The sequence below is a fragment of the Saccostrea echinata genome, unplaced genomic scaffold (assembly GCF_033153115.1).
Source record: "Saccostrea echinata isolate AGI-Se365-2 ecotype Australia unplaced genomic scaffold, CSIRO_AGI_Sech_v1 ptg000054l, whole genome shotgun sequence".
Lineage (NCBI taxonomy): Eukaryota > Metazoa > Mollusca > Bivalvia > Ostreida > Ostreidae > Saccostrea > Saccostrea echinata.
This window is the reverse complement of record NW_026889803.1, coordinates 67,811,842-67,831,341: the sequence shown is the minus strand read 5'-3', so window position 1 is coordinate 67,831,341 and position 19,500 is coordinate 67,811,842. Positions and strand designations below refer to the sequence as shown.

General features: G+C 33.2%; 1 protein-coding gene across 1 annotated transcript; it reads right to left on the bottom strand.

The window, feature by feature from the left end:
* Positions 1–495: 495 nt before the first annotated feature.
* LOC133172619 (ATP-dependent RNA helicase DHX58-like) lies at positions 496–18,192 on the bottom strand. The gene is made up of 11 exons (XM_061307552.1): positions 18,110–18,192; positions 16,240–16,410; positions 14,484–14,566; positions 12,837–13,091; positions 12,528–12,690; positions 12,206–12,298; positions 7,947–8,131; positions 6,618–6,759; positions 6,083–6,301; positions 4,711–4,878; positions 496–1,327 (listed from the first exon to the last, which is right to left on the bottom strand). The coding sequence occupies exons 1-11, from the start codon at positions 18,162–18,164 to the stop codon at positions 699–701; spliced, it is 2,163 nt and encodes a 720-aa protein (XP_061163536.1). The 5' UTR covers positions 18,165–18,192; the 3' UTR covers positions 496–698.
* Between the last annotated feature and the right edge of the window lie 1,308 nt (positions 18,193–19,500).

Sequence of the window (19,500 nt, the reverse complement as noted above, 5' to 3'; positions counted from 1 at the left end):
AAATAATGAACATTACAAACAAAGACAATAATGTAACCTGCTTTGTCAGCTGAGACCAGTACATACTGATCGTATAGTCTATCTAATTATTTTTTTCACTTCTGAATTATTGAACACAGAAGGATAGATGGTTTTCATATTGCCCCTCAATCGCTTAATGCGAGATTTTAACACACATCTGATGTATTTAATCCATTTTGACAAAGTGTCAAGGTCTTCTTTTTCATGTCTGTCCATCGCCTGGCGTAATCTTCCACAGAATTAATAATATTTATGAAATTATGATTCCAGTTGAAAGATCGGGGTTCCCTAGATTTTGGCCCTTTTAAAATAAGTGATCTAAGGTCCTCATTGTCTAATATATTTACGTCACCAGTAATAACGTGTACAGCAGGACTATAGTTGTAGGGTGAAGAATTTAAATATGATTTAAATATTTTTCCAACCAAGTTTCAATTTTGCGGTGTGTAATAACATTCAAAGAAATAAGAAAAATTTTAACAAAGCATGTGCTATTTTTAATAAAGATAAGAATATATTTGATTATTCAAATTCATGCTGAAAATGCTCATAACAGTATCTTTGTTTAAAACAGGACATTGTCCATGTTTAGTACACTTCTTCATACAAAAAAATAGTACTAGTCACCAAATTATCTAATTGTATATAAAATCCTTATTACACATTTATAAGTCATCTTAAAGAACCCCGTTCATTTCCGTTAGCTGTTCCTCACCAATCTCTCTCAAAGATTTCTCAAATGGAACGTACTTCCACTTCGTAACAGGCAAAGGCTTTCTTGGTTGGTCTTGCTTTTTGTAATAAACAAATCTTCCCTGACCCATGACTGGTAAACCTACTCCTTTGAAACGATAAACAGTTCCCAGCTTCTCAGCACAGTTATCGTGATACCATTCTGTTAACTGTTCTAAATCGTCGCCATTGTAGGGCTTCTTTTTCAGTTTTTTTTGTGTTATTTTTGCCGCTATGTTTTTATCTACAACGGCATGATGGACACCCTTGATCAGGAAAATATTTTCACAATCTATGTCAAATTTACCACATCTTGTACAAGAAACTGCATATTCGGAATGATCCCTTTTTGTCAAGTTCTCCTCCTTTTCTTTCTGTTGTTTTCTTTTTTCTTCAAGAAGGATATCGTTTCGACATTTATCAAGTTTTTCTTTAAGCTTCTCTTGACTCATGTTGCAAATTTCGTTTACTGCGTCCGTCATCAGCAGTGCCCTCTGTGTGTTCAGGTGTTCTCTTATAGTATGTTTGCCTTCACCAATTGTTATGAACGTGCCCTCGTCTTTTCGAATTCGTCCTACACGAATAAGAGGCTTATAAAAACTATAGCTTTATTACAGTCACTGAAAGTATGTAATACATTGGTATATATGAAATTATCTTGCAACTAAATAAATGATAATCAAGAGGTCGTGGGCCACATCGCTCACTTGTGTAAGAGAGCTCCTGTTTTTCTTTAGAAGTTTTCCTCTAGCTCCCATGAAACAATTTATCCCATATTATGGCTTAATCTCAAGGGATTACTGTTTAACCATACTTGATTCCACAGACTATTTTACTTCAATATCAATATCACCAACATTGCTCTGATAATCCCCTCGGGAATTTTCTCCATTTACATTCAGCATTCCAAATTTTATCTCAAAATATTACCCTACCCTTTTCCTTAGTTCTATAATTAACCTTCAGAATGTTTGTATAAATAAGATGATAGACCTGTTACTCTTGGGAACATTTGTTCATACTCATTCTCTTTTAAATGCATGATACTCTTATGCAGTCATATTCTAACCTTAAGGACAACGGTATGTTCAAACTTGAATCTCTGCTTTTTCGGGATTTTAGCAAAAATATGACTGATCATAGCCCTGCAGTTCCTCAGAAGATTTTTAAAAGGTTTTCCTATATATTCCCTTTTAAAGCTTTGATCCCCGATTATGACCACACCTTTCTTCCGGCCGGGATCGTGTCTTGTATACATTGCATAAAGATGCCTCCACATACCTAAAAACAAATCACGGTCTTTCGGTTATTGTGAGAAAGATCTCCTTTGATTATTACTAATCAAGATATCACTTAATTTGCAAGGAGGTATTTCTTTTTACTATTTTTCAATACATTCTCCTGTTAAATTTTCATCCCCCATTGTGGCCGGCCTTTTTCCCAGTGGTCATGATTTAAACAAATCTGAATCTAATCTTGAGGATTCCTAATTATATATGTCGACATATCCATGGTATTCGAGATATCCGTGTTGGAGATACCGAAGTTAAACTGTATGTGATTAATCATGGCCTTGCTGTCCTTGAGAAGAAGATTTTAAAAAAAAAATCTCATATATTCCCATGTAAAACTTTGTTCCCCTTTTAAAGCCCAACCGTATCCCGTGATTTAAATAAACCTGAATGCACACTACATAGGTCGCTTCCATATGGTAATGATTGTCAGATTATGGTAGGCGTAAGAATATCAGGTAAATGAATAAAGTTTGATCATTTTTGAACTGTTTGACAAAATGAAAATGATTGTTCTGCAAAAGTAACATTCCTACATTTATCGATTGTTTCTAAACAGGGCAATAAATTGACCTTATTCATGATCAAACCAATTTTTCAAAATAATATTATGGATTCAGTGACCATTTTATTGTTCCACATTTTAATACGTTATATAAGAAAGTGATATAAAATTACATGTCCTACACGCATTTTTTCTTGTACATAAACATTTCTTGTTATCTATGTACAAATAATAAAAGACTACCAGTGTGTGATTTTTTTTTAAAAAAAAAAGGAAAGTTATACATGGTCAGATAATCAAATCAGTTGCAGGAAATTTAAAAAGTTACATTTTTTAAAGAAATATGCATGTAGAAATAAAACAAAGCTAAACTATTACAATATTGTTTTTTTTATTTTTGTACGTAATTTCTGATAACTCACAAAAATAAAACATTAAAAAAAACAATGTTGACCAGAAAACGCGGATATTTGATTACGTGAAGACTAGAAAAGGGAATACTATGAGAAGAGATATTTGAAAAAAGGATGATAATTTAATTTAAAGAAATCAATCAATCTTATAATGGTTGAATACAGTTAACAGAGGACCACAGGTGATCTTATCATTGGATATCAAAATAAGATAAAATCAAATGTAAATGAGTGAAAGGTGGACTCCCGATGAGACGGGCTATTCTATAAAGTGAACTTTCTTTATTATGTGCGATATGTTTTCAGGTACATGTAACCCTGACCATCTTTTTGTAAAGTATGACCTAACACTTCCATGTTATTATATCAAAGATATTGTCTACAAAGAGTTTCACCTTTCCCTCCCCCTCCTCCCAATAAAAAGTCTCTGGATTATGGTCAGTCATTTTTATTAGAGTTTTTCAGGAACTTTCTGTGTATCATGAAGTATCACTACTTTCTTGCTTTTATCTTGAATGCACGAGGGGCATTTGAAAAGTTCTTGGAACCGGTTCACGGAAGTTAATGAGTTCGATACCTTCGAAAACAGCTGATAAAATTTGCACTTATTTCGACGTCATTGTCTTATTTTTATGATGAATATCTCCGAAAATGACGCCAGAATCTCGAATTCTTAGCATACTGATAAGTCACGTTTTTTGTCCATATTATAAATTCGGAAAAGTGCTGTCAAAAGCTTATTTGAAAAGATACATAAAAAAATGCATAGAGGTAGAGTAAAACTTTAATAGTGGTACTGTAAATCAGCAATTCTATATTACATCTATGGTTAGTTGATAGGCACAGTTTATATCCGGTTATGTTATCCTAGGCATTCATAAATGGCTTTTTACTGATATGTTTCATGTATAGCTTGACTTTCGATCTTTTAAAAAAAAAAACCTCCACTGTATTAAACAAAACACATTCTATATAAAGCTAAAGTGTAACAATGCAATTTTCCACAAATGTATCTTGAGTATCAGGACTCTCACCGTTTACGAGTAAAACGTACAAAAGTCTTCCCCCGGACTTGTTTCTGTGCGTATTTTTTATATCATTTCGACTTCGGTGATCCAAGACTTATTATTGTTTTTGATTTTCGACTCAAAAAATTAATAAATCTGAGTTTCATTGCCATGTACAAGCTTAGTCATTTTCCAAGATTTAAAATTTATGGACATATCGAGTTACATGTACTGTGGGGTCACAACTACACCGGCGTAATTTTCAGAGATATTACGTAATAAAAATTACAGAGTTTCGTCACAATATGTTTATAATTTGCGATCTGTCCAACGATATCAAACTCAGTATTTTCCGTTAAACGGTAAATATTATATCAAACAGATTTCAGAACTTTTCAAATGCCCGCGCTTTGTATGTCAATTCTGAAATTTTATGGATTTATTTGCCAATCTAATTTCTATCTGAGTTTCTCTGACACATTGTGAGTGTATACCGTTTAGTTTTACCAAAATGAAACTGAAAAAAAAATAGCTCTGTCTTTGTTGCTATTCACACTCATAGAGAATTTTTTTTAGAATTATTTACTGGCTCATGACCAGCTTACGGCATCTACCAGTTCTTTGACAGGCCACTAGCATACGTGAAAGAACAAGTAATATGACGCAAAGAAGAAAAAAAATTGCTTAGTTCCAACGATGATAGAAAAATGAATTTCTGAAAAATAATTACGACATATTACCTTTAAACTGTCTGGAAGTTATTTCATTTCCAGCACACATGTATCTAATGGCTCCTGAACATATTTCGATATTAAGGCCCTCTCCAGCTATATCTGTGGCAATTATTCCCTGTAACTCTCCAGAATTTAATTTCTTTATAACATCTTCTTGTTGTTTTTGAGTCATAGCTGCCAATAAAGTAAATTGAATTATTTTTATAGGATGATTGGCTGTGATAGACTTTCATTCTTTAAAAACTTTTTACCTCCGTTTCATAATATTTTTACTTATATTAGGAACCTATTTTGTTTCATAATCTTTTTTTCAATGAGAATGAAATATTTATATTCATTTTTGTTATACAACTGTTTAAAATTCGTAAGTTTTTTACTTCTCTTTTAGATTTTTTGACTGTAAAAAATCACTCAAGTTAGATTGTGTATATTAATGAATAATTACATTCAAGGAAATAACATAAACAACATAAATACATGTCACAAAGTAAAAGACACGGTGTAGTCAGGAAATATACAATTGCTAAATGCCAACTTATATTTTAAAACATATATTTTAAAAGAAATACAGTTTGTAACTCAAGTCTTATCATGATTACCTACCTGGTGCCTAATTACCTGATTACCTACTGTATATTTGACATTGTCAGCCGATGGCTTACCTGTACTTAGACATCTTATTACTTACCTGTGTCTACTTATCTGATTACTGACCTGGTAACTGATCACCTCAATACTTAACCAGTACGTAGTCACCTAATTACTTAACCTGTGGCCTCGTCACCAGATTGCTCAGGTAGCTCAGTCGGTAGAGCGCTTGCTCCGTGATCGGAAGGTCGTGTGTTCGAATCACGGCAACGACTGACCTAAGCAAATAAAAAATAGGTAGCAACTGTTCTTTCGCCATGCGCTCGGCACTTTGAAGTAAAAGTTGCGGGTCCTTCGGATGAGACCTTAAAAACCGAGGCCCTGTGTCACGGCAGGCGTTGGCGCAATAAAGAATCCTCACTGCTCAATGGTCCTGAGTGCCCAGTAAAGGTCTTCAATTTGAAGCCCTTCACCGGTTTATGGTGACGTCTCTATATGAGTGAAAAATTCTCGAACGGGACGTAAAACAACATACAATCAATCAATTGTCACGCGATTAGTTACCTCGTGCCTAGATTCCTGACCTGATACCCAGTCGTCTTATTTCTAACTTGGGTCATATGTACCTAGTCATCAAGTTTTTACGTGGTGCTTTTTCACCTGATTACCAAGTCACGTGATCACTCCACTTACCTAGTGTCTATTCACATGATTAGCTGGTCACCTGATTTCTTACCTGCTGACTTTTCCTTTAATTATTTACCTGGTGCCTCTTGACATGACAACTAACCTGGTGCACCGTCTCCTGACTGTTGTCCTGTCAATCGCCCAAACTTGTAATTCTCTTGCTTCAAAAATTTTTCCATCCAAAACACAAGTTCTCGTGTCCTAACAAATATGATGACAACAGAGTCCTGCTTTACTTGTTCTTGAAGGAGTTCCAAAAGTTTGTCAATAGGTCGATCTTTCGACTGGGAAGTGAACATATCTCTCATTTTTATCTTCATGGCTGACAAATATACACATATCACAAAATTTATCACTCTCTCTCTCTCTCTCTCTCTATATATATATATATATATATGTATATATATATATATATATATATATATATATATATATATATATATATATATATATATATATATATATATATATATATATATATATATTCCAATTCCTTTTTTTGGGGGTTAATAGAACAATGTATATATACATGTACTAATATGCTTTCTTATGAGATTTTTAAAAAAAATCATTTAAAAACGCGAATTTAAAGAATTTAAAACATTCATGTGAAAGGATGATACGAATATTTTCCTTACTTTCTGTCAGATTTACAAGGACACTTTCAATTGTAACTAGAGATGGTTTTCCTAGATTTTCACGCTCTAGTTTTTCTTCAAGAGCAAGGAGGGCACTTCCACCGCGTATACACAGGTTTATTTCCAAACATTCGCTTAATATCTACAAAATATATTAAGTTCTCTTGTTAGGCCACTTTTTACACTAAAATTTCTATGGATTTTTCCATTTACCCGATCATCAAAACTATTGGTGGGAAGGGATTATGAGTTGCTCAGTCTTTCATGGCACCTGATACCAACTCTGTATTCAGAAATCAGTGCTTGCTCTGCTCACAATTTGTATTATTTGATTTCACTTTGAGCATGAGATCACTGTTATCTTAACAATCCATTCTAGGTTCTTCTTAGTCTTCCAAACCAAATCTTAAGATTTTCTGGGCTAACACCATCCCTAAAGAGTACATTATGTTACTGCTAACTAGAACCAGAAACCAACAATAACGTTATATCGCAGATGTTGGTGATGTCTTGGTCACTATTTTTTGCATGCCCGGAGTTGATCTTCGATGGCCATCCTACCGTTCACTGTAGCTCAGTCGGTAGTGCGCTCTCTCCATGATCGGGAGGTCGTGAGTTCGAATCTCCTTGACCTAAGTCGTTAAAAAATGGGTAGCAACTGTTCCTTCGCCATGCGCTCGGCACTTTGAAGTGAAAGGTGCGGGTCCTTCGGATGAGACCTTAAAAACCGAGGCCCTGTGTCACGGCAGGCGTTGGCACGATTGAGATCCCTCACTGCTCAATGGCCCTGAGTGTCGAGTAAAGGCCAAAATTTGAAGCCCTCCACCAGTTTATGGTGACGTGTCTATGTGAGTGAAAAATTCTCGAACGGGACGTAAAACAACATACAATCAATCAATCAATCGATGCCCATCCAAGGAAAATAGGAACAGAGGCCACCAAAAAGAAAACAAAGACACGAAGATCGGAGGGATGACCATGGAAATATCGCCTTCAGTAGTTGCAGTCAGAACCGGGCGGAGATCCTCTGCAGTCCTTAAGCACCAGACCCCGCAAAGAGGATGAGTGAGTGAGAAAGTTTTTAGGGTCCACATAGACTTTCAGAAATAAATATTGCTTGTTATATTTGTAGTTTTAAGAGATCAAGTGTAAAACTTGATATATTATGACTAGCTTTGTAGCCTTAAATATACCCATTAATTATGAGTTATTGTGAATTATGAGTTATTAAAGCATCCAATGATGTATCAAAATTTACATTCTTTTCTGGCATTCAAAATTTTGTATTGATATGTACAACATGGTAACAAAAATCACATAGTTGTTTACTTTGAGATATCTAGCGTACAGCTTGATTTCTGTAGACAATGGTAAGTTTTTTCCCATTAGTGGATGGGCCCTTTCTTCAATCTTTCTACACCAAGTAATATATTGACTGGAGTGCCTATCATCAGGGATCCCCAAGATCACATCCCTCATAGCTTCTTCATCTTCATCGTTTTCGCTTAAATGATCTGGAAAATTATATTCTAATCTATAAATGAAATCTCTTTTCTAAACACTTTAAAAGGAATAAAAACTAAACATTCAATTTTAAAACATATTTATACTTTTAAAGTATTCAAAGATATAAAATAAACAGAAAATATAAACAACCTTTAAAGTAAAAACGCAAGGTATAGTAATGATATACTTGAAGGAAGAGGTACATACATGTCTTTGTAGTTTTTAGTGTATAAAAGACAATGTTAGGCAGTCAATTGTCTTTTATATAACACTATTTATAGCAACGCGTATCTATATCCGTATAAACACGGGTTCCTCGTGTCATAAACGTTCGACGTAATTTCTCAGTGACGTCATAAAGGGTCGACACGCAATTCAGTGGATCAAACACGTGCCGTTGGGTTTGAAAAATAAAACGTTTCACGCGTTAAAGATTACAATCAGGCAATATATAATATGAGTAAGTCACAAATGTAAATATAAGTAATATGGTATCATTTTAAAACATCTGTTGGGCTATAAATACGGGTTGGTACGAGATTAAATTTACCATAAAGCTCTTCGGGCTTTATGGAATTTGATATCGTGACCAACCCGTATTTATATCCCGATAGATGTTTAAAAATGATACCTTATTTCTTAAAGAATTTAAGAAATACTGACTTTAAACGAGGTTGTTGAAATCACTGTTACATCAACTTATCTGTCAGTAGCTTGCCTCGGTTTAAATTTTGATCGTATTCAGAGTATGCTCTTGAATTTCGAGTAAGCCGGTAGAAGTAAACGTATTCACTGATAGCGAAATATTACTTAATAAATAAGGACATTAACAATGGAAAAGCTGAGGTCACTTTGTTTGTCATACAATTTAGTTGCTCGTTGGTCCCTATCTTTAGTAAAACATTCAAATATGAAACGAATGTGGCAGACTCTGTTATGTGGATCTTTCTTTCTTCTGTAGTGTCTTTTACTTCAAGTTCACTGGGATATCGAGTCGACATATGAAGGTAACTATTGTTTATTGATAAAATCTCGTCGATATATCTGAATGTCGAGTTGAAGGCCACATCATGCAGTTTTTTCTTCTTTTCTAAAAGTTTTTGAAAGTTTCTGCTTCAATTTTGGACCGTGTTTGCTATTCATATCTTTTTCACCTTATAGGGATATAATAAAAGGTCGGCTAATAAAGAGGCACAATTTGATCTTATCGGAATATCAACAGTTTGTTGGAAGATCTTGTCTCTGGGGGCTACATACATGTTGTCATTAAGAAACTCCAGCATTAATTTAATATCAACTTTAGAGAACTTGTGTGTTGAATCAAAGTGATTTATAATAGGGTAATTTTGTTAATAACCAATGACAAGTTACGAAAAATTTTCGAGTTCCATTTTTTAAAGAAGCCGTTGTCTATGATATCAAGAAGTTTCTTTTTTAATTCATCGTGAGGAATAGTTGTACAAAGTATAGAAAAGTCGTACGTTTTGATGTTGTTGATTTTTGAAAAAAAAAAAATTGGTGATTTTAAATTTTGGCTTTTGATTTACACCACTTCTGGAATATGCTGTAGCATAGTTCGTCTGAAGTTTCTTTTTTACAGCAGTTAATATCTTTTAAGGAATAAAGCTAGGGGATTGGTAGAGCATTTGTTGGACCAGGAAATTTATCCTTTTTTGTAGGGATTTTTATGAAATTTAGGAATCCAGAATAGATCAAACTTACTTTTGTTTACTAGGATGTTAAAAGTATTATGCACTGCAATGTGATTTTGAAGAATTTCTTCAAAAATACAGTTATAATAATGAGCCTTACAAACAAAGACGATATTGCCACGACCCTTGTCTGTTTGGAACCGTGGCATATTGATCATGTAGTTTATCTAATTCTTTAATTACCTCCGATTTAGTGAATACGGAAGGATAGATGGTTTGCATATTGCCTTGTAATTTTCATTCTAAAACACTTATACATTTTGACAAGGTGTTTACGTCATTCTTTCCATATTAAGGCATAATCTTCGACAGAATTCATAGTACATGTAGAAATGAAGTTCTGTTCAATCAAAAGATCAGTGCTCCCTGTATTTAGGACCTTTTAAGGTTATTGATTTTAGGTCTTCATTTTAAACAATATAAATATCACCAGTAATGAAATGTCCAGCGGGACTGAAGTGAAAGAAGAAGAGCAATGATATTGAGTGAAGTTAGTTTTAGATGTCAATATCTTGGCACTGTAATGGTTTTTTAATGGGTTTTTTTTTATTAAAAAGTTTGGAAGCAGCAGTTTTTGGAATATCTGTAGGTAATGCAAGGTATTTCACCTAATATGGTGGAATGGTAGACATAAATTTTTATGACAAATGAGAATCGTGAAAAGGGCAAAACCAAGGAACCCTAGAAACACAAGTGGGATCAAGTGCCTAGGATGAGAAAGCATCCCCTATTGACCGGTCACACCAGTCATGAGCCTTATGAATCGATCAGATAGATGGAGAAATTTGCGTTGAAAATTAGAATAAAAACTGTGACCAAAAAAGTGTGTGAAAATGTCACACAGGTTGCATTTAAAATATCTTTACATTAGTAATACATGGAAATAAAAATAAAGGTGTGTGACAATTTGACATTTGACGTCAATCATACATAAAGGTATACATAATTTTACTTATTCTCACAGTTCACTTGTTAAGGGTCAGTCTTAAATACTTTTAACATTCCAGACAAAGACAATGTGTTTGATCTACAATATAAACACTGGATTCCAAAACTTCATAAAGATTCTTGGAGAGAACACATTCAAGGTTCTACCAGATGCACTACCGAGCCTCATAAAAATATATAACCCGCTGTAAAGGAGAAACCTCAGACGTACTGTGCTGCAATATTTTTAGAAGTTGTGTAAATTAAATGTATATTCTCCAAAAGTCCAGAGAACTATTCGAAAATTTTGAAATCAAGAATTTTAAAAGGAAAAGAACATCAAAAGGTATTATCTTTTTATATAGCAGACTTCGCCACAAATTAGATCTATGTATGTACAATTTCTAAAACGAGGTAAATTATTGACAAATAAGTTGATGAAACAAGAATATCAGCTGTCTCGTTTAAAGTCATCATTTCGTAAGTTCTATGGTCGATACAATGACCTTGTCAGCAAATACAATTTATCATTGAGTCAAATGCTGACTGACGTTTTTCATACTAATTGTTAGGCCATTATTTACACACTGAATTGTCGACGGATTTTCCCGTTATTTCCCGATCATGACAAGGAGCACACGGCGGGTGTGACCGGTCGGCAGGGGATGCTCACTCCTCCATGGCACCTGATCCCACCTCTGATGTTTGGAGGTCCGTGTTTGCTCTGCTCCTATTTTGTATTGTATAATGGACTTTTGAGCTTGAATACTGTTCGTTATCTCCATATATTTCATCTAGGCTTTTTATATCATAGACAACGGCTTTGTCAATAAAAATGGAACTCAGGAATCTTTATACGTTGTGTTTGTTTTGTTAAAATCATTACTTTGTTAAAATCACTCCAATTCTTCAAGTACTCTGAAAGTGATATTAAATATGCTGTAGTTCCTCATTGACACTATGTATATATTCTTAGGACAAAATATTGGGTTTTCATGAGCACTAATTGTTCTCCTTCATAAGCCGACTTGATTTTAGATTCCTAAGAAGCAGAGTTTACTGAAAAACGTCTACATGAGAAGAAGACAACACTTGTAGTCTTCAACTCGAATTTAAGATATATCGACTAATTTTATAAATTAACAATAGTTACTTCCATTCATATGTCGACTCGATATATCCAGTGAACTCGGAATAAAGACATAACAAAATCTGCCATATCTGTTTCACATTTAGGTGTTCTACTGAATATGGAATAAAGATGGTTTTTCAACTACATTGTCAGACAAACGAGTTGTCCTTCAGCCTTCCCATCGTCACTTTCCTTTATTTCATATTCCACTATCACCTGCGTATGGTGTTTATTCGATATTCAAGAGCATGCTCCAATTTTTAAGCCATAACTGGCTATTAATAGATACGTTAATGTGAAATCAATTTTACCTTTTACCGTCTGGACTTTTTTCTCCAGCATTGCCATAAAATTTTCAATTACTTCGCCCACAGCATCCTTTTCCTTTTTAAGCTGAATGATCTCTTCAAGAGAGACATATAGGTGCAAAGTTATCTTGAAATTGCAGAATCTAATATTGAGGCATGTCTAATGAGAAATAATCGGTTTTACTTATGTGTATATCTCATAGATTTTTTTCAGATTTCTTTTAGATTTATACATTCAGGAAATGATGATAATATTGATATATATATGTTTTTGCCAATTCAAATTTGTTTGTATTCTTTACAGAAGCGTATTAATGATTCTTACCTGATTTTACATTCTTCAAAAATTTATGGTAATTATCCTTTTCTTTTGTAACAATGGACAAGTCCTCTACATCAAGATTTGCCATAATACCAATGATGTGCGACTCTGCTTTTTCCAAAGAGTTTGCTGACCCTGTCCCAAGAGTTGCTGTTAGTCCTAATATCTAATCCAAAATTGTAATTCAAATCATAATCTAGGTAGTTTTTCTGAGCGTTGGGGGGGGGGGGGGGGGGGTGATAGCATGCATATAAAAATGTGAATCAGAAAATTACTTAAATTTTATTTGATTTAATTTTTTCGATTACTTACTTGTGGAACACTATATCCTTTCTCTTTTTCCATGTGATATCTTCGCATTACCTTATTGAAAATGTGCTCGCCATATGTATGGTGACATTCATCAAACACAAGCAGCGTGAACCTACTCAAGATTTCGGGGTCGTTGCCCGAATCTATCGTATTCAGAATAAGTGCAGGGGTCATGATGATAATTGGCACACATTTAGCAAATAAATGCAAGTTTTTACTATGGTTGCTGCTACCAGATAGCATCATTGCCATTTCCTTGAAATAAAAAAATATGAAAATAATTTTAGATTAAAAACAACACAACTTATGATAAGGGAGAGATAACAAACAGTGATCGATCTACAAACAATACAAATCTAGCTGTGAGCAGGGTATAAAACACGGACCCCTGAAATTTCAAGAGGTGGGATCAGATGCCAAGGTGGAGTAAATTATATCAAAATCACAAACAGTCGTACAGAAAATATTCATATCGTTATTGATGCGGGATATATATATATATTTTTTTTTATCAAAATGTGAGTCAGTATATTCAGTACGCAAACTTTTAATTCTCCCCAGCCATGATTCAACGAGATATAATAACTTGATATTCTGCAAATAATATTGCTAAATTCTGATTTAGGGGATTTAGAAATGAAATATATATTAAGCTTGATAGTGACATCCCATTGCAGGGCAAAAAAAGCTGTTAATGTTAAATAATTTTTTTCTATCTTCTCACAAGAAACTAGTATCAAATTGTGTGAAAAATGTCAGTTAAACAGTGTACTCGATACGATAAACTCGATATGAGGTTTTTGCGATGATTATTTAGAGCTTTTTGTCTACAGCTGTTGTCAAAATGTGTTTTATTTCAAATATTGACATTTTTCAGTCGGATATATATCTTGTGATTGGTCTTATAAAAAAATATTGTTAAAAATTTAAGAGGATGCATTTTATATACAATATCACTATGGTCGTTGGAGACAAGGTATTTTGACAATCGATTAAAATTTGATGGGCACTAACGTTAACAGTGTTTCTATAATAACGATATCCCGATCTTTTTTATATCTTATTAAACAATCTTAGAAAAATTCTTAACAATGGCATTATCTTCAATTAAAAATGTGAGGATAACAAATCAATATCATTCATCGTAAACGAAATCCACTTAGAGATTTATGCATATCAATGTATCACTATATCAGTAAGGAATTCATCAAGGACGTTTCAAAAGTAAACTTTATAAAAAAAATTTCTTAATTATGTAGCAGTATGTATGTATCTGCAGGTTGTCTCTTAAAAGTAACAAACATTAGCAAGTGAAATATGAAAATACGATCAGTAATCAATCTTAGAAGTCCTTTGAAACAATACAAATTTGAAGCAGAGCAAACACGGGCCTCTAATAAAACATCAGAGGTGGGATCAGGTGCCATGGAGGAGTAAGCATCCCCTGTCGACCGGTCACACCGGTCGCAACCATCATGACAACGAAAAAAGAACGAAAAAAACCCCAAAACAATCAAACATGACGAAAAAATAATTAGATTATTCTGTAAAATATTGTAACAGTATCAATGTCTTGAAATCTTTTAACATATTTTTCATTCCAGATGAATATTTCATCTTCGTGAAAAATTACAAAAAATGACTTACTTCATACTCAGGTAGTAACATTTTGAGAGCTTTGTAGTGTTGAGCAACTAATACTGCATTATTGGCTAAAACTCCGACAAGTCCTAAAATAGATTACAATAAAAAATTTAAAAGTCTATTTTCAGATACGTGAAAATAGTTCAGTAAAAATACGTTATAACACACAAAGTCAATGTTTATATTTTGTGGTTTATTTAATAATAGTATGATATTTGAACCACTCCCAAGAGGGTCGTGTACGACATCGCTCAACTTGGTCCTGCTGATTTTTAAAATATACTTTCCCCTTTTCATTTCATTGAAGACTATGAACTAATTTTGAACCCCGTTCCTAAGGACCAGAGTTAAACTAAATATTAATCAAAAAAAAAAAAAAAAAAAAAAAAAAAAAAATCATTGGGATTTTTAACCAATAAGAAGATCTGGTGTCTTTTTCAAAAAGTTTATTAAGACACCTTCACCGTATAGTTTTTAAATTATTTCCTGGATGTTCACCAGAATAAAGCAAAACAATTGATATAAACAATAGTTTAAAGCTAGATTAGGCCAAAATTGCCAAAATATTTAAGAAGAGCTGAAAGATAGAACGAAACGATTAAAAACGTAAGAGTTCATCAAGAAGCACCCACTAGCTGCAGAACTGTAGAGTTATGGTTTTATATATTAGTCTTTGACCATAACACTACAGATTCCGTAATGTAAATAAAGTGCAATTTACAGTGCAAGATTTTCTGTGCACTTTGGGGATATACATGTATTTCTCCACTTTCTAGCATTGGTCAATCAGCGACCTTTCATCCCGTAATTCTAGACATATTTTATAAACCAAACTGTATATTTTATCCACCTCCTAACCCTTTATAGACGTCTCTACAGACCAATAAACTCGCTTGTTGTGAATTTGTTGTCGGATGGCATAACGAGTTTATTGGTCTTTAGAGAAGACTATAAAGGGTTAGGAGGTGGATAAAATATACAGGTTGGTTATAGAATATGTTTAGAATTAGGGAGATGAAAGGTCGTTGATTGACCAATGCTGGAAATAAAGGAAATAAACAAAGATAATTCTTTAAGTTCTGGTCAAAAATGAAAAAGGTGACGATAACGAGCAGTGATTGATCTTAAAAAACCCTTGAAACAAATAAAATCCGAGAACGCTAAAGGTGGATAGCTAGTGTGCTCTTGTTTCCCATCCTTCCTCCCTGTCAAATAGTTTAACCTTGAGGTTTGGGCGTATGCAGTTTGTAAAATGTTTATTTTTCATTCTTGACTTGTGCATAGTCATTAAATAAGTTACTCCCATATCCCTTTTTCATGTTTTATTCCGAGCCAGATTACTTCACATTCTATTTTTATGCGATGCCAAGATATTTTACATATTTTATTTTATTATTTCTTCTTTTAGGAAGACTTGGATCTTTCTTTGAACAAATTTAAATCCCCTCAAGAATGCTTTGATGTATATCTCGTTAAAATTCCCCACTGATTTTGAATGAGTCTTAAAATGATCAACAACACATGAGAGATTGAAAGACACACACACGTACATTGGTGTTTGACACTCTTGATCAGAATTTTTTTTAAATATATTTAGCTTTTATAGCAACTGAACTAAAAATAAATATTTTCTGTTATAAACACGATTTTTTTCTATATAGAAAAAATAGAGGTTTTATTGTGGGCATGAATAAGCCAAGGAGAGCTCTAGAGAGAAAATATTAGACAAAAAATGTGAAAATTCTGAAATTTCATGTACCCTCCGGGTTTTTCTTTAAGTGATCTTTAATGATGTCAAATGCTATTCTAGTTTTCCCTGTCCCTGTTTCTGAGCACACTATTGTATTACACCCTCTCTTTGCTTTTTCAGTTAATTCCTTTTGGAACAATCTGAGGTTTAGCCCTTTCTGTTCCTTTGTGTCCATTTCCTCTAAAAAAAGAAAAAAGTAGTAATACACGTACAAACACATTTAAAAAAAAGGGATTAATATGTATTGGAATATGTCTGTGTGTGTGTGTGTGTGTGTGTGTGTGTGTGTGTGTTTTGCAACAAAGGTGCCTGAAAGGGAAAATCGCAAAATTGTATAGAAGATAAATTTTCAAAAAAGTATTGTAATAATAAAATAGCAAAATGTTTTGCATTTCTATGAAAAAATATCTCATAAATCTTCTGATACAATAATTGATTCGGTAGATTAAGTAAGGTTTATTACATTTTCAACAGTGAAATACTGTGATTTATTTATTGAATAAAAGTGATATTTTCTCACAGTGTGAAAGGATACCAAAATGATATTCTCTCACAGTGTGAAAGGATATCAAAGTAAGTAAAAAAATAATTTCTGGCCTGTCATAAGATATAGATAGTAAATAAGCATCTTGGTAGAGCTAAAACTGCAAATTTCTTCCCAAATATGTTGCTAAAATCCATGCTATGTAATAATTTCAATCCACACATCTGCTAAGCTATGACGTCTTTACCACTCAACTATGACGTCAAGCCTATGGCGCTATTAAGCAAAGACAGCTAGAGGCAAAGGGAAAATCAAAGAAAATGTAATAAACAGAAAATTCAATGTTTTGTAGATGAATATGGAATTGATTTCACTCGTGAGACAGGATTTTTTGATATTTTCACTCGTGCTTCGCACTCGTGAAAATATCAAAAAATCCTGTCCCACTCGTGAAATAAATTCCATATTCATCTACAAAACATTAAATATCCTCTATTTATTAGTCACTTATTGAAACGCAATAGACTTTAAAATATGTATTGTAAATACTAATAAATATAATGCGTTTGTCATGGATTCACGAATCACCATGTTTTTCAAGAGAAATTTCTTTAACAAAATTTGAGAGAGAGAGAGAGAGAGAGAGAGAGAGAGAGAGAGAGAGAGAGAGAGAGAGAGTGCCTGTAAGTTCTTTTTTTTCTAATCCGTATTTATTACAATTCAATTTCATTTAGATTGTTTGAAAATCTAAAACCGAGTACTGTATATTCCTAAATATACTCGAGTAATTAATTATCGCGAAATTACGCGAGAAGCACCATTCGCGAAATAAAATTACTCCCTTTTATTTCGTTTGATGCTGAAATCAATGTAAAATCCCTTGATCAACCGTCCACTCGCGAATTATTTTTCTCGCGATATGACGGTTAAGAGCCATTTCGCGAAAATAAGTACTCGCCAAAAAAAGGAATCTACAGTACTTCTTATCAAGTCATTAATGATACCTTAATTATCAGATAAGGTTTGCATATGAATCTATTTCATATTCATCTTCTATTAGCAATCATATGTATGAATTTAATGGAATATTTCATAAATTAACTGGAAAAAATCAACGACTGTTTTCCCCTTAAAATGGGTTTTTACTTTTATATTCATATCTTTCCTACGATTAAAATGAATTCTTATAATAATGTTATTTACAAATTCATGGTAACGTGTTTAATTAGTTAAATTTTGAATATAAGCTCTAAGAACTTGAAAAAAGAGATTTACTTCTTCAGATGAAGTTTGTTGATGGCGTTTGAAACATTGATCTTGACATTAATAATTGTATACTATTCGAGAACATTAAAGACTATACATTCATATGTATAGTACAGTGAAACTTATTACCATTTTCCTCGTCCGAAAGAATATCGATGTTTCTAAGTTTCTTTTCTATTTCCATTGGTATTTCGTCATTTCCAGACTGGTCATTTTCATAATCCTCTACAAAAATAATCATGAAAAATTTTGCTTTTAAAATATTATATTGGTAATAATATGAGTATTCACAAGAAATGTTCTGGATAAAGATATACTTGCCATCACACATTTCTTCTTCGTCTTCCTCGTCATCGCTCTCAGCCTTCCTCTTTTGTCCTCTTCGTCTCTGAAGTTCTTCAAGCATACATACAGCAAGTAGATTAAGGATAATCAGTCAATAAAAGCTTAAAAATTCTTAAAATAATCTGCTTTCAAAAACATGTACAAGATTCACCTGTGAACGCAGTTTCTTCTACATCGTCAATGGTGAGATTGAGACAATCTGCTTCTGGCAAGTCGTAAAGAGAAAGGTGCTCATCTTTTGAGATGATTTTACGCAAAGCGTTTTCTATTTCCTTACTCGTTTGATTATCTATTGGATGTTTAACCGGAAACTCGAAGCACAAAAGGAGAGATCCCATAAAGCATTTCAATTTGCATTCATATTTTTTGAGAAACATTATAAAATCAAAGATTGATAGCAACATGTTAGTTTCTTGGTCATTTGTCAAAGGGCAAACTAGCTTTTGAGATTCCTGGATAGATGTTGTCAGTTTATTTAAAACGTTGCTAAATGTTCGTTTTGTTTCTGCAACTCCTGTATTACACAGGCTTTGGTACATTTGTGAGCACTCTTCTATCGCACCCTCTATCTGAATGAATCTCTCTATTCCATTGATGATACATCCTAGATCTTGAAGGAAGGCATCAGTGTGTTTCGCGGATAAATCCTTCTCTTTAGGATTGCTCAGGGTTACATTTTTGTATGTCTTATAACCCTCTGTAAAAGTAGATAGAAATCCTTTTAAAATATTTTTTTGCAATGAATATCATAACAATTTTTAAATTTAACAAAAACATTTGCTATCGGACAAACTATTTATGTTACACTTTAAATGTAAATGATTAGCTTAGAAATCCATACTTGTATTAATGCAGATTTGACCGAAATGAATACCTACTATCTCCTCGAGCTACAACAAGAGCCATATGCTCCTCCAGTTTTTCTATCATTTCTTCCAGCTTTCTCTCCCTCTCTTCCATATCTTTGATTATGTTGACATACTTTTGCTCAGCACTTTCATCAAGTGACATTGTTTCCATGCGATTAATTTCTTCTTCATACTCCGTTCTTATATTTTTTGACGCAAAATATGCATCCATTCTTACAGAAATGTCCTTAATGATCTGCCAGTGAGTCTGGAAATCTGAATCTGACATCCAAGTGTCTGGTATATGACCATATATTTCATTTCTCA

Coding starts and splice junctions, on each gene's coding strand:
- LOC133172619 (XM_061307552.1), bottom strand. CDS start 18,164: ATGGAAATAGAAAAGAAACTTAGAAACATCGATATTCTTTCGGACGAG. Junction 6,760..7,946: donor TGTACGCTAGATATCTCAAA/GTAAACAACTAT, acceptor TATATTTTGTAG/ATATTAAGCGAATGTTTGGA. Junction 6,302..6,617: donor CCTTGTAAATCTGACAGAAA/GTAAGGAAAATA, acceptor TATATTTGTCAG/CCATGAAGATAAAAATGAGA.